The sequence below is a fragment of the Lissotriton vulgaris genome, chromosome 3_1 (assembly GCF_964263255.1).
Source record: "Lissotriton vulgaris chromosome 3_1, aLisVul1.2, whole genome shotgun sequence".
In the NCBI taxonomy this organism is placed as follows: Eukaryota; Metazoa; Chordata; class Amphibia; order Caudata; family Salamandridae; genus Lissotriton; species Lissotriton vulgaris.
In genome coordinates this window covers 1,520,357,431-1,520,371,530 of record NC_141689.1, presented here as the reverse complement: position 1 = coordinate 1,520,371,530, position 14,100 = coordinate 1,520,357,431, and the positions used below count along the sequence as shown (strand labels likewise).

The 14,100-nt window shown below is 43.7% G+C and overlaps 1 protein-coding gene across 2 annotated transcripts in view; it reads left to right on the top strand.

Moving 5' to 3' along the window:
* LOC147728110 (caspase-6-like) overlaps nucleotides 1-14,100 on the top strand; it is a 153,504-nt gene that overhangs the window by 115,749 nt on the left and 23,655 nt on the right. For both annotated transcript variants that reach the window (XM_086961997.1, XM_086961998.1), the window contains exon 7: nucleotides 8,580-8,733. In XM_086961997.1, coding sequence (XP_086818123.1) covers nucleotides 8,580-8,733 — 154 coding nt within the window. The remainder of the gene's footprint in view (nucleotides 1-8,579; nucleotides 8,734-14,100) is intronic.

Here is a 14,100-nt window from a genome sequence, read left to right as displayed (position 1 = left end):
AGGCCCACCTGTGCTCCTCCATGCCTAAATAGGGCCAGGGATTATGGCTGTTTGCCCAGGCATTACTTACTGTATACTGTGCCACAATTGCTTGCCCTTCGCCCCACTAGATCATCCAGCTGCAGTCACTCTGTGAATGTCAGAAAGGGGGAAGATAGCTGCAAGGTGTGCGATTTTGCAGTATGTCCTGTGAACAATAGGGGTTCCAGTTGTAGCAGTTTGAAGGCAGTAACACTGTGTATGTTTAGCTTTAATTGCTGCTCTTTGGTGTCCCACAATGCTGATGTTCTTGATTTTATTATGGATCATGAACCTAATGCTTTATTCTTAACTGTGTTTGATTGATTCAGATGCTCCGTCCATCACCACCCCCTTTTGTACTGCTTTTGGCCGCCTTAAGTGTGGCAGGGTATGCTCAGACGTGAGTCCCTTGCTCACTTTGCCACTGGATTCAAGCAAGCCGGGCTGAAGACGGCTGGAATGCCAGAAACCAGTCCGCGGAAGCTTGTTTCCGGTCCAGGGAAGACATGGCTTGGCAGTTCGGGCTGGACTGTTCCCATGAGGCACAGGGTCAGACTGATTTGCATACTGCCATGTCTGAACTGGGTTGGCAGAGTGGGCTAAAGAACGGTGATGGATTAAACCCAGATCGTTTGACTGGGTGTGAGTGTTTGATTGATTCAGATGCTCCGTCCATCACCACCCCCTTTTGTACCGCTTATTCTTAACTGAGGCCTGGCTCAGTCAACATGCCAGATGTGTCTCTTGTACTTCCTGCAGCTTACAGCTTAAAAAGACTTGATAGAATCTCTGGGGTGGGGTTATTGCTGTCAGTTCTAAAAAGGCTCATTCCTGCACTTTAGAGACGTTTACTATCCCTGACTGTGAGAGTACTCTGTTTCCGACAGGCTTCACCAAAAACGTATCTTTTTCTGGAGTATTGTTTATTGTCCCCATCACGTTCCTAGTAACCTGTGCGTGCCTATTCTCATTTCGTTGCTTCAACCTTCTCACCCCCTGAGATTTTCAACCTCATCATACTGCAATGTGGCTGTGATACTGTGTTTTAATCTAGCCAGGCAGGGAGGAAGTTCTTTCCATGTTCTGGGTTCTAGCTTATTGAATAAACGTCTGTCCAGCCTGCAAAGCAATACCACTTACCTCAGTTTCAGGAACCTTCTTAAGACCTGTCTGTTCTAAGTTTCTTGACCTTGTCTCTTCTTGTCATTTGCATTCGGTGCACTAGGAATCCCACAAAGAGGGCAGCCATGCAAGATATAAGTCTGTGTAACAACATAACACGTGTACTGTGGCCAGGGTTCTGTCCGCAATTGGGTTTGTAGACAGTGTCTCATTTGTAGGTTCCCCCAAAACTGGTTAAAAGATAGCTTGAATTCAGACATAAGATCCCAAATGATTAGAGGGGGCTTTCCATTATTAAATGGTCCAAAGTTTTTATTCCTTTAGCGTCCCAGTCCTGCCATGGAAAGGGTGAACTGTCTATGGTTAGTTCATAGAAAGGCTTTGGAACGTAAAAAACTTTTTTCTCAGGACATTTACGCATCAATAGCTATATATCATGCATTCCAGCTAAAATCGGGTTGGTAGTCCTATGATGTTTTGTAGCCGCCATAAAGAGTTGGGATTCCTTTTAGACCATCATGTAGGTGCTGCTCAATTCTGGCCCATACTGAAGTTTCCTCGTGAGGGTTGAGATGATCGCTTACTTTGGTAAAATGATGTGCCTTATAGTATCTATATGTGGTAGCCGTGGGCCTCCAGAGGTAGCAGCAGCATACAGATTTTGTGAGGCAAGCTGAGGTGGTGTTTGAGCACAAATTTCCATACAGTGGAGTCAAACATGTTTAGGTTAGCAGCTGGGATTTTAAAGGGCATTATTCCAAAAACATACTTAAATCAGGAGCCGCCACAATTGTGATGGTTGGACTGTCCCCCAAAGGGAGAGTTGCAGTGACTTCCCCTGACTGAACCCTTTTTTTTAGTTTTTCTACAAAATAATTTTATACCCCAACAAGAGTGAGAATTCATTTATGACCTGTGTCAATGAAGTAATTGGCATGCTCGGGTTGGCCAACATCAAAAAGGTATCATCTGTGTATAACATCGATATACATTCTCCAGCTGCTGTGGAGATTCCTGACACTATTTTTGATGGACGGATGGCTATGGCCAAGGGTTCTAAGGCCAGGAGAAAAATCTGTGGCAATAATGGGCACCCCTGTCTTATGCACCTAGTTATCAGTATGGTTTCTGAGATGAAGACATTATAGTTATTAATTTACTTATAAAGTGCACAATTGCCTAAATGGGTCCTTTGCAGAAGGGTTAGTATACAACTATTGGACCACCGTTAAATATTTTTAATCAAAGTCACATCATCACATCTTCGTGAACAGATATGGTCATTCAACCCAGTCATACGCTTTCTTCGCGACAAGACATAATAAAACCTTTTCATCTTTTATTTGTATAATTTTACAGAGTAAATACATTAAAGATTGAGATTCTTTCTGTGAGGAGAGCTGCAGTATGAATCAGCCCTGATTTTTCATGAATTAAAAAGGGTATCACTTTATTGAGTCCTGTAGCCAATATTTTGATAAGTATTCAAATTCTTGCCGAAGGAAGCACGTCTCTATGCCCTCTCAGTAGATTCCTGACAAGAGTGACCTGTATGCATTTGTGTACTTTTGTAAAAATTCAAACGGAAAGCTGACCTCTCCAGGCGGGTTACCTGTCGCTATTGCCTTTATCACCTTTTCCTCTTCTCCTTCTGTTAGTTCTAGATCCAGTTTTTCACTAAATTGTAATTATACTTTCGGAATCTCTATTTTATCATAAAAGTTTCTTCACCAGAGAATACTTCTGGGCAGTTATACAAATTTGTGTAAAAACATACACATTTATTTACGTCGGCTATAAGATGTGCAGCATTATCAATGGCTGGAATAATCTAATCGATTGGGCTCCTGTTTGCCTCATTTACCATGTTAGGTGGCGTTGTGTCTTTTCACCATGTTCATAGGTTTATCTTTTAATGTGAGTCAGGGCCTTTTTCTGCTGTTGATTTCGGCATAGGATTGAGTTTGGATTCTTTGTTAATTAAGGACTGCAGCTGGGGAAGGCTTGCCAGGGTATACAGTCTGCATGGTGCTGATCTCAAGTTCTAGACCGCTCTATCTTGTGCAGCTTCGACAAGGCACTCTAATCCCTCATGCGCATCCCCTTATCTTAGGCCTTCCCTGCTGCCTACAACATTGCGAGTTGCGGAGAGTCTGCAGAGGCTTTGTGAACATCCATATATTCACAGATCATATCCCATAGTTTCTTTTTCTCTTCATACTTAAGTTTCATGAAATTTAATATCTATATTCATGCTTCAGGGAAGACCAGTTGCAGGTCTAACATCAGGAGAAGGAGCACGTGGTCCGGGAGATGCCCATTTCAATCTCATATGATTGTATCTTGGTGTTTAGTAGAAAGAAATCTATCCTCCGTTCTGAGCCGTGGGCTGGCGAGAGGTAATTACATTGTTTTGCGGTTGGGTGCAGTAAGCACTAAGGGTCTAACAGAGAGCGGTATATCATAAAGACCTTGAGTACACCCATGCCAGTATTTCCCTGGGGAGTCCAGCTACCAGTTGTATCCACAAAAGGGTCTAGAACCATGCGCTAATCACCCCAAATTATTCATTTGCTAGGGCCACATTCAAAGAGCAGTCCAATCACCATGGATAGCCAGGTCCGTTTAGCACCTGTGGAGGGAATAAATAGAGCCATCGCTATGGTACTGTCCATGATTTCCAGTCGGTCAAAGACTTACCATCCTGCTTAATTGATCCAATTCTTTTGTATTTGAACTGCAAGTACTTATGAGGATAACCACCTCATTCTTCCTACTGGGGGTAAATGTTTCTTGAATTCGTCTGGTTGAATACAGAGAGCCCGAGGAGAAGATCACTTTCGCCATCCAGTCTAGTTTTAATTTGGCCGATTCAAAGTCAGAGATATTGGTGTTGGGTAATCAATCTAGTCTTTTAGAACCTAAATAAGACAAGGTTTTTTTCTCTTCATCTATTGAGTTAGTCCAGTGACATTGATCAAACAGAAGGACAGTTCCGTATCTTGATAATGTGTCATTATAGTTGCGATTTTCAGTGAATGAGGTTATTGTTGTGGCATGTGGCAGGGAAGATTTTTGTCTTGGCTATTGATCTCACATTCAAAAGAGGAGGAGTTCAATGTATGTGTTGTTCAAGAAGGATGTCATTGTGCTATTGGCCCAAATATTTTTGTAGTCTCTATTTATTGGATGTATTGTAGCTATAGTAGAAGATGGCTCTATATTGAAGAGGAAGACACTTTAGAAACACGAATTAGTAGAGAACTGTTGGTCAGGTAGTAAGGACTTCCTACAGGTCAGTCTTCACCTTGCACTAGATTTTGTCTGAGTTAATCCCAAGTAGCCAGATGGAACATAGATTGCTCGAGGAGAGTTTTCTATTTATGCATTATTTCAAGAAGGGACTGGGTTACAGAGGTCAAATGGTTATAGTAGGATTCCTCCACTGATTAAACAGGACAAGAATAGGGGGATTCTATTTCACTATGTTTAAACAGCATCAGATAATATCATTATTTTGCTGTGTAGATGCACTTCAGTAGTTTAAGAATAGGTGGTTATTCATTCACTAGTTCTTAACAACATCAACCAACACCATCACCCATCAGTCCAGATGGGATACTGAGGTGTCTTAGAACAACTGATGAGCCTTCCCTTGAATACACTGAAGGGGGTTCAGATACCTAGTCGTTGGATGTGGCCACCTCAGACACTGGTGGGGTTCGTGTGATAGATAGATGAGAAAGTATATGGGTTTTTTAACAATACACTGAGGCAGTATCCTCATGACACGCATCTTTTACAGAGATTGTCTCTATATGTTTAGAGCGGTGCCTTATCCGTCCGAGCAGTTGCCGGGTAAGGTGAGGTCCACTTCCCACACACAGATGGGTAAGTGTTAAATTTTCGTACATTATTTCAACCTCTAGGTTACGTGATGTAATACACTTTACATGTGACTGTTACTAATTAGTGATGGTCCAGTCTGAGGGTTTTTTGTAGTTTTCACTGGTTTTGTACAGTTATATCATCCACCATATAATGGTTGATGTAGATTTAATTTATGAGCAGGACATATAGGTAATCGCTACACTGTTCTTCTCTTTTTTTCTTTTTTCCATTCTTGTTCTTATACAGGAAAGACCTATTGCATCACCAGAACAATACTGAGAGGATGTGGTAGGATTGTTCTATATTGTTCACTTTGTTGTTAATTTAATTTCTTATAGTTCAGCACATATTATAGTGCCCTTGCAGTAGCAGATACTAACTTGGCCCTGACGAATGCCAGTGACCCTTCACATTACGGCAGAAACATGTTGGCCCCTGATACATCTTACTTTGTTTTCTACTAAGCAAGTTAAACAGTGATTTTTTCACACTGTTACTCCACTATTTTTAATCTGACGTCTAGGCAAACGCTAATAAAGGTCTTTGTTTGCCCCGACAGCCATTTTAACACACCTCACTTTATTTTATTTTCTTGCACTGCACATATCAGCCTCACTCTTTGGTCTAACAACTGTGGTGACCATACCATGGGTAAGTGATGCGTCGCTAAATCACAACCGGGCGACCACACACGTACCTTGGTACTGGAGTCCTACATGATGAGGCTCTGCCATCTGGTGGGCTGATAGGACTTAATCAGCTACATGTTGATAGTCTTTTGATAGATTCACTTTTGTGCAAAATCACCAGTGTCAATGTTCATACCTCAGCACCATTGGACTGACAGGCTCTGTTGTTATTTAGGTAGTTATACAGGGGGTATTAGCCTGTTTGGTCGTTAAACACCTACCTCGGACCCTCCCTTACGAGTTGTTTATTTAATCCCAAGTAGCCAGATGGAACATAGATTGCTCGAGGAGAGTTTTCTATTTATGCATTATTTCAAGGCATTACGCCAAGACTGGGGACCTTTGTTTTTAGCGGTCAGCATAATTTATTCCTCTCTGGGAATAGGAGGGAGATGTTTTTTGTGGTCCCTATCCGTGTCTCTGTGCTAGGGAATCATTCTCTACACTCAAGTACATGCCAAGTCAAGTGGTTGGGAGTTTGTATACATGTTCACAGGTGGAGGGCTCAAATGTTTTAGCCATTGTTCCAGTTTTATTAGGTCTAGGAATGCTCTAGATTTGCCATAACGAGCATGTTAGCAAGACTTTATGCCCTTTGTAAGGGCAAGGGCAATGCTTTTTTGCTTGTTGGATTATCAGTTTTGCAGGTTGGTAATAAAGCAAGCTTGTTATGATTCGTCAGGATGAGTCTCTTTTGGATTGCTTGTGCGTATACGCCCTTGTGCCTACTAGAATTAGTAGAATAGGGACTGATCTCTGTTTCTAGTAACTGCAGAACGAATGTCGACAGGAAGATGATCATATCTAGCATGTCTTCTGTCTTTGGAGTACAAAGAAAGATTTATATTAGTCATACGGCTTGTATTTTCCAAGTCCATTAGTGTCTTCTGGGTGTTCGACAATTCCGCCAGTCAGTCCGACGTTTCTTAAGCTTGGCTTTACAGTGCATCTAGGCATTTGTTTGTCTCTAGTGTCCATACAAGATTTTATGGCAGACATGTCCCCTCTTCAGATTTTTCAGTTCCTTGTTTGTGACTGATGTGGTCTGTTCCACTGTCAAGTTGGAGAATAGGCTATTTTTTTAATTTCACCAACATTGTGTCAAATGTGACCCCAGTTGTCTTTTTTTTTAGGGCTACTGTTTGAGAGAGTAAGAGATGTTTGGATGCGTTATTCCCAGACATATGGGGCCAAATTTATCAAACACTTGTGTCACCCTTGAACCACCCAGTGGGCCGCAAGAACAGCACAACTTTTAAGTTCGATTTATCAAGCCAGGCTTGATAAATCTAGCGTGGCGCAAGGCAGCACATTGTGCGTCAGCACAGGGAAAAGACAGGAATGCACCGTATAATGTTAGATACAGCGCATTCCAGCCCTTTCCCGATAACGAGGCACTGCAAGGTGAATTGCTGCATGATTTTTTTTATAAATATGCCCCCTAATGTCAGATCGGGAGATTGATCAAATCAGAGAAAGGTTATATCACCCAGAAATAGTTTAGCCTTTTAATTCCCATATAGTTTCCTGAGTATCTTGTAGGTGGCTGCAGTTCAGCATGCTAACACTGTAGTCATCATTAAGGGGCTGTCATCTAAAGAGCTTGCATGAATGCTTCAGGTTTGGATGGGGTCTCCAATCCAACATGGGTGCCTCTCCAATATTACCATGTTACCCCAGATCACTGTTCCGTGGGGCATGCACTCCTGTGGGCTTATGTTCCAGCTATGCCTCTTGAGTAGAGTATTGGTATAATGTTGGTTGGTGAGGTGTCTTCCCTCTAACAGGCTCTGCGGCGGGTGACTACTTACTGCAGATAGATAATGCGGTAGCCCCAGCACCTCCTGGGCGGTCAGCGAAGCCCACAGGGAGATGATGTTCTCCTGGGTATACGTGATCCCTGCCATGTAGTCAATGAATGTGCTGGCCCAACTTGAAGATGGCGAAGGCTGTCACAGCTGCAAGACCTCAGCAGTACAATGGGTCCAGTGCCTGTTATGCACAGGGGTACAGTTGCAGATTCAAATGCCCCCTGAGTGCCTAGGGCATGAGCCGAGCAAGGTGGCCAGTTTTGTATGGTTATACTTGTGTTTTAGAAGTGAATGATGGTACCTTCAGCAAATCCATAAATTACTTTTTTTTAAGTAAAAAGAGCACATTTACTGTACCATTTACAACAAGCTGATGGCTGCTTTTAAGAGGCATATGTGCACATCAGTTGCTTACTGATCACTTTTATGTGTTATTTGAATGCAACTGAAACTTTGTCCTTACCGCATTTTTCCTATGAGACTGATTTTATGAGATTGTTTTCTTTTTCCTTTGAGATTGTGTTTCGTATTAGAATGTTTTAGGTGTTATTGTCTGGCCTGGAGATATTGTAACTGTTTCACCAGCCTCAAGTTACCAAAAATATATATATGTACATAGAAGGGCTTTCAGCCAGCCCCCTGCATCCCTAGGTCTTTTCAAGTATGATTCACATTTTGCTTTCATCCACAACAGTTTACAGCCTGGGACACTGTGTCAGACCAGTTCATCCACTACCTGTTTTGCCCTGTGAGTTTCCTCTGCACCTGTGCTCAGCCACCTGGAAAGGAGTGCACTTCAGAGCCAGGGCTGGTGTGCTTCATCTGCTGGGCCAATCTTTATTTATATGTTTGCAATTTGTTCTCCAATATTGCAAATGTTTGGAAATACATAAACAAAGAATTTCTGTCTTGCTGAGGCCAGGCCTAATGACTTTACCAGTGCTTGTTTCCCAAACCCATCTGTTGAAACTGTCTTGTTCATCTACTACGGAGCAAGGGAATGCAACTTTTGTGTGCTGATAAAGCCTTTGTTCCCTGCCCTCAGGCTTGCCGCGGAGAGAAGCATGACGAGCCAGTCATTGAGAGCGACGCAGTTGACAGTGGGATAGAGCCGCAGAATGAAATTCAAGTGGACGCAGCCGCCGTGTACACATTGCCAGCTGGAGCAGATTTTCTCATGTGTTACTCTGTAGCTGAAGGTATAAACAAGAAACACTTTAATAATATCTTACATGTGCGGATTTATATTTATATAGCGCAAACTTCCCTAGGGAGCAGTGGAGCTCTATGTATGTATGTATGTATGTATGTATATATATATTCACAGAAAAAACCATAGGTTATAGTGGATATATAGTTAGGAATTTGCATTTACAAAACCTTGAAAATTCAATGAAAAAACCATTGGTTTTAGGCCATATATAGTTAGGGATTTGCATTTACAAAACCTTATTTTACTCGCAGAAAACCATTGAAATTCCATATATAGTTATAAGCGCTAACTATATATCGCGCACCCGCAATCCACTGCTGATGATGTCACATATTACATCATTCATGACATGGTTAGTGACATCACTGATGACATCACTGATGACATCTCAAATGACATCACTGATGACATCACTGATGACAACATGCAGTGACTGTATGTTTCTGTAAAGTTAAAATATCTCTTACATATTGAAGAATGAGTGGATATATAAGTGTCTGGATGAAGGATTTAGTAGGTGCATGACTGACTGTATGAGTGAGTGATTAAATGTGTCTCACTGAGTGCATGGGTTAGTGACTAAACTGTCTTAATTTGTGCATCATTATGTCTGTTGTTCTGTAAACTGTTGCATGTGTTGATAAGTAGCTATATGAGTAACTATATGGGTTATTGATTGGTTGCCCAAGTATTTGTATGGGATACTGAGTGTGTGTGTAGGTGGCTGGGAGGTGTATGACTCTGTGCATAGATGTGTGAGCAGTTGATTCACTAGATGTATGGTTTCAAAAGTGCATGTGGAAACAGCTGTATGGGCGGTTGACTGTGTGCATGAGTGCATTGGTGAGTGAATGGATATCTCAGTGCTACATGTCAAAGTAAGTACATATGTAAAACACAGTACATGTGAGAGTTGACATATATAAATAACTGTGCATAAGAGCCAGTGAATGTGTGAGTGGCTGTATGGATCATTGTGAACTTGTATCAGGGATTGTATAATAGAGTAAATATGTGTTAGTATATGTTTGAATAAGTAAAGTTTGTATAACTGTATAGTTGAGGAAATGGAGGTGTGATTGATTATTTGCATGACTGACTAGGTGTGTGAGTAACTCCATGGATGAGTGACAGTCTGTGAGTGTCTGTTTACACTGATTGTATCTAAGGTTATATTAGAGTCTGAAGAGGTTCATCGTATTATCACATGAATGATATCATCAGTGATGTTATCAGTCATGTCAAATGAGATGTTTTCAGTGATGTCATCAGTGATGTCATTTGAGATGTCATCAGTGATGTCATCAGTGATGTCACTAACCATGTCATGAATGATGCAATATGTGACATCATCAGCAGTGGATTGCGGGTGCGCGATATATAGTTAGCGCTTATAACTATATATGGAATTTCAATGGTTTTATGCGAGTAAAATAAGGTTTTGTAAATGCAAATCCCTAACTATATATGGCCTAAAACCAATGGTTTTTTTCATTGAATTTTCAAGGTTTTGTAAATGCAAATTCCTAACTATATATCCACTATAACCTATGGTTTTTTCTGTGAATTTCATTGGTTTTTTAATAGCAAATATGAAAAGCTTTAAAATGTCAAGTACGTGATAGATAAAAACATTTTCGTATTTATGCACGCTGATGTGCTGGCCATGGACTCGGAGAAGACGCTTGGCTCCGACACCCTCCCCAAGTCTTATAGCACTGGTGTAGCCTGAGATCGCCCCCGACATAGGCGGCCGGCTACCGGGGTCCGGCGGAACTTTTTGCCTTTTGATGACTCTTCAATTCTGGACCTTGTCCCACAATCCGTTTGACCTGAAGACAAGCTGTAGTGGGGCGCCCCTTTACCGTTTTAGTTGCCATTCCGCCCGCTTTTGCTACACTGTGCCTCTTCCGCCATTCAGCTGTTTACCGCCCGCTCTTGCGACTACAGCGTCTCGCTCACCATGTAGTTGAGTTGCTCCCGCTCTTGCGGTGCAGCGATAGGCGGCTGCCACAGGACTCTTAAAATGGCGGTCGGCTCTTCGGATTTGGGCCTGGTCCACTAAAATGGCCCTGGGACACCTTGGAACTCGGACGCTTCCCTGATCGGGCTTGGGTCCCATTCTCGAAAAGCGTCCCCTCAGCCGTGAAGATTCTACAAAAGTCTTGGGGGCCTCCGACTCCCGCAGGCTTCTGGTGGGGAGCGGCTGCCATGATTGCTCGTGGAATGGCCACGACGGAGCTACGAGATGGTAGTGGTCTCATGCTGACGCCAGCTTTAGTCTGAAACATCCAGAAACACTGTAGACTACCAATTCGATCAGTTCCGGTAGCGCCCCAACATGACCCGGAAGAGAAGAACTTGCCCTCCCCTCTTTGACTGATGGTTCTTGTTGCCTGTCCCCTCTGTTGTCATTTAACAGAACTTTTTGGACTGCTGAAAGGGGTTGTGTTCTGAACGCTGGTTGGTGGAGACATTTTGACTATATTCTTGACCTACGTTGTCACGTAATGCGTTATATGACACGCCGCGTTAGCGCACCCGGAAGTGATCCGAGGCGCGGCGCGCAGCGCGTAACGTAAGCATAACAGGTCATGTGACTTGTTAATAAAACTTTTCATTGGTTCATTTTACTTTTGTTAATTTAATGATGAAAAGCTTGGTCATATGACCTAAAAATTACGCTTTTTATTGTTTTCGAACAATATTTTTTTTTCAAACATATGTTATAATATTCCAGGCTAATGTACTTTCCCGGAAAATTTACAACTGTCTTGCAAGTAAAATATATTCCTTTTTCGAGAAAAAGGGCGTTTCTTCCTTCCATGACGGAGCCGTTGAGTAAAAGAGATTCAGCCTGCTGTCTTAGTCGCCGATACGCCTGATTATCAGATTCTTATCGATCACTTTATGTTGCAGACATGAAAAACACAACTGCCCTTGACCATTTATCTTTACTGCGTTCCTACATATTATACCTTTTATCCGTCATGTAATTGGACTGCTTTATTTCACTTGTCTTTTACTGATTCGAAAACAGTGACTAAAAGTAAAAACTTTACCAATGTAAATACTACTACCATGTTTTGTTTTAAAAACCTTTATTGTGAAAATGTCAGTATACAAATACGGGCCTATAACCACGTGGGCCGGCCACGGAGCAAACTGAAATCGTATATGATGAGGAGACATTTACACTGTAGAGGAACGTAACGAGCGGGCCATTAGGTTGCAAGAACTAAGGTGTCTAACAGTTGCGGAATCGGTGGACATACATTTTGTAATTAAAATAGGACAGGGCCACTTACAATAACATTTTCTAGATATACATTTGCGGGCAAGGAGTTACGAGTCCCATTTATACCGGCGCCATTTTGGGCGAGGCCGGGCAGGTCCAAGATATAGTCGAAATGTCTCCACCAACCATCGGCCAGACCAGAACCCCTTTCGGCCCTTTATGCTACAAGATGGTGTCTTCCATTCAGAAAATATTGTTGGCAGCATTTTGAAAGGAAACAGAAACAGCCGTTCTCCTAGTGAGTTTCACATTGTTACATTTAGGAAGAATGTTGAAGAGTAGTATGTGGAAAATCTGAAGCCATTTTTCTACAAACTCTCAATCAGACTTGGATGGAAAAAACAAACCTGAAGAATGTACAAACTGAAAACCAATTTTTGTCTGTATAGCATCAACAGTAACGCTTGAGTCAGCTTTGTGTCAAGCCGCCATTTTCATTCAATCAACAGCGTCCCCCTGCACACATTCAGGGACCTGGTCGTGTCTTCAGATGAAACGCATTGTAGGAAAAGAAGCAGAAAGGAAAAGGCAAAAAGTTCCGCCGGACCTAGTGAAGCTGCAGCAGGTGCAAATAAGCTTCAGACAGTCTTACAAGCACTGCTCAGAACTCTCAACTGAGGCACTCAACATCCAGGACTTGCCATTCGGATCTTGGCGCCTTGTGCTGGTTCCGACCTATTCACACATCGGTCCACTACTGACATCACCTCATAAGCCAACGGGGCACCCCACGCCGACTTTCGGCGCAGCATTGTAGGATGGCCACACCAGTGCGGCAACTTGCTGGACACAACATCGGGGCCATCCAGATCTCGGCGCGTTCGACTCACTGTACCGCAACAGTGACCGCAACTCAGCTGGACACGCTGTCTTTTGGCGCAGCATTGTAGGATGGCCACACCAGTGCGGCAATTTGCTGGACACCACCTCGGTGCCATCCGGATCTCGGCGCGTTCGAGTCACTGTACCGCAACAGTGACCGCAATTCAGCTGGACACGCCGTCTTTCGGCGCAGCATTGTAGGATGGCCACACCAGTGCGGCAATTTGCTGGACACCACCTCGGTGCCATCCGGATCTCGGCGCGTTCGAGTCACTGTACCGCAACAGTGACCGCAACTCAGCTGGACACGCCGTCTTTCGGCGCAGCATTGTAGGATGGCCACACCAGTGCGGCAATTTGCTGGACACCACCTCGGTGCCATCCGGATCTCGGCGCGTTCGAGTCACTGTACCGCAACAGTGACCGCAACTCAGCTGGACACGCCGTCTTTCGGCGCAGCATTGTAGGATGGCCACACCAGTGCGGCAATTTGCTGGACACCACCTCGGTACCATCCGGATCTCGGCCCGTTGTGCTGCCTTCGGCCTATTCGCACATCGGTCCGCTACTGACGCCGCCTCACGTGCCAACGGATTTTCTACGCTTTTTGTAGCCCTATGCCGCATAACAGGTCATGTGACTTGTTTATAAAACTTTTCATTGGTTCATTTTACTTTTGGTTTCCTAAAGATGGAAGGCTTGGTCATATGACCTAAAAATAACACTTTTCATTGGTTTAGAACATTTTTTTTTCCCAAACGATGAAAGCCCCACCTTGTTTCTGGATCATTCAGACTGAAGCTGGCGTCAGCATGAGAGCACCACCATCTCGTGGCTCCGTCGTGGTCATTCCGCGAGCAATCATGGCAGCCGCTCCCCACCGGAAGCCTGCGGGAGTCGGGGGCCCCCAAGACTTTTGTAGAATCTTCACGGCTGAGGGGACGCTTTTCGAGAATGGAGCCCAAGCCCTAGCAGGCAAGCGTCCGAGTTCCAAGGTGTCCCAGGGCCATTTCAGTGGACCAGGCCCAAAACCGAGGAGCCGTCCGCCATTTTAAGAGCCATGTGGCAGCCGCCTATCGCTGCACTGCAAGAGTGGGAGCAACTCAACAACATGGTGAGCGAGACGCTGTAGCCGCAAGAGCGGGCGCAACTCAGCTAGATGGCCGCCACCTGGGGAGGCCCGTTCACGCCGCCTCCCCCACCCCCGGGCCGCCGCACGCCAATTTTCGGAGC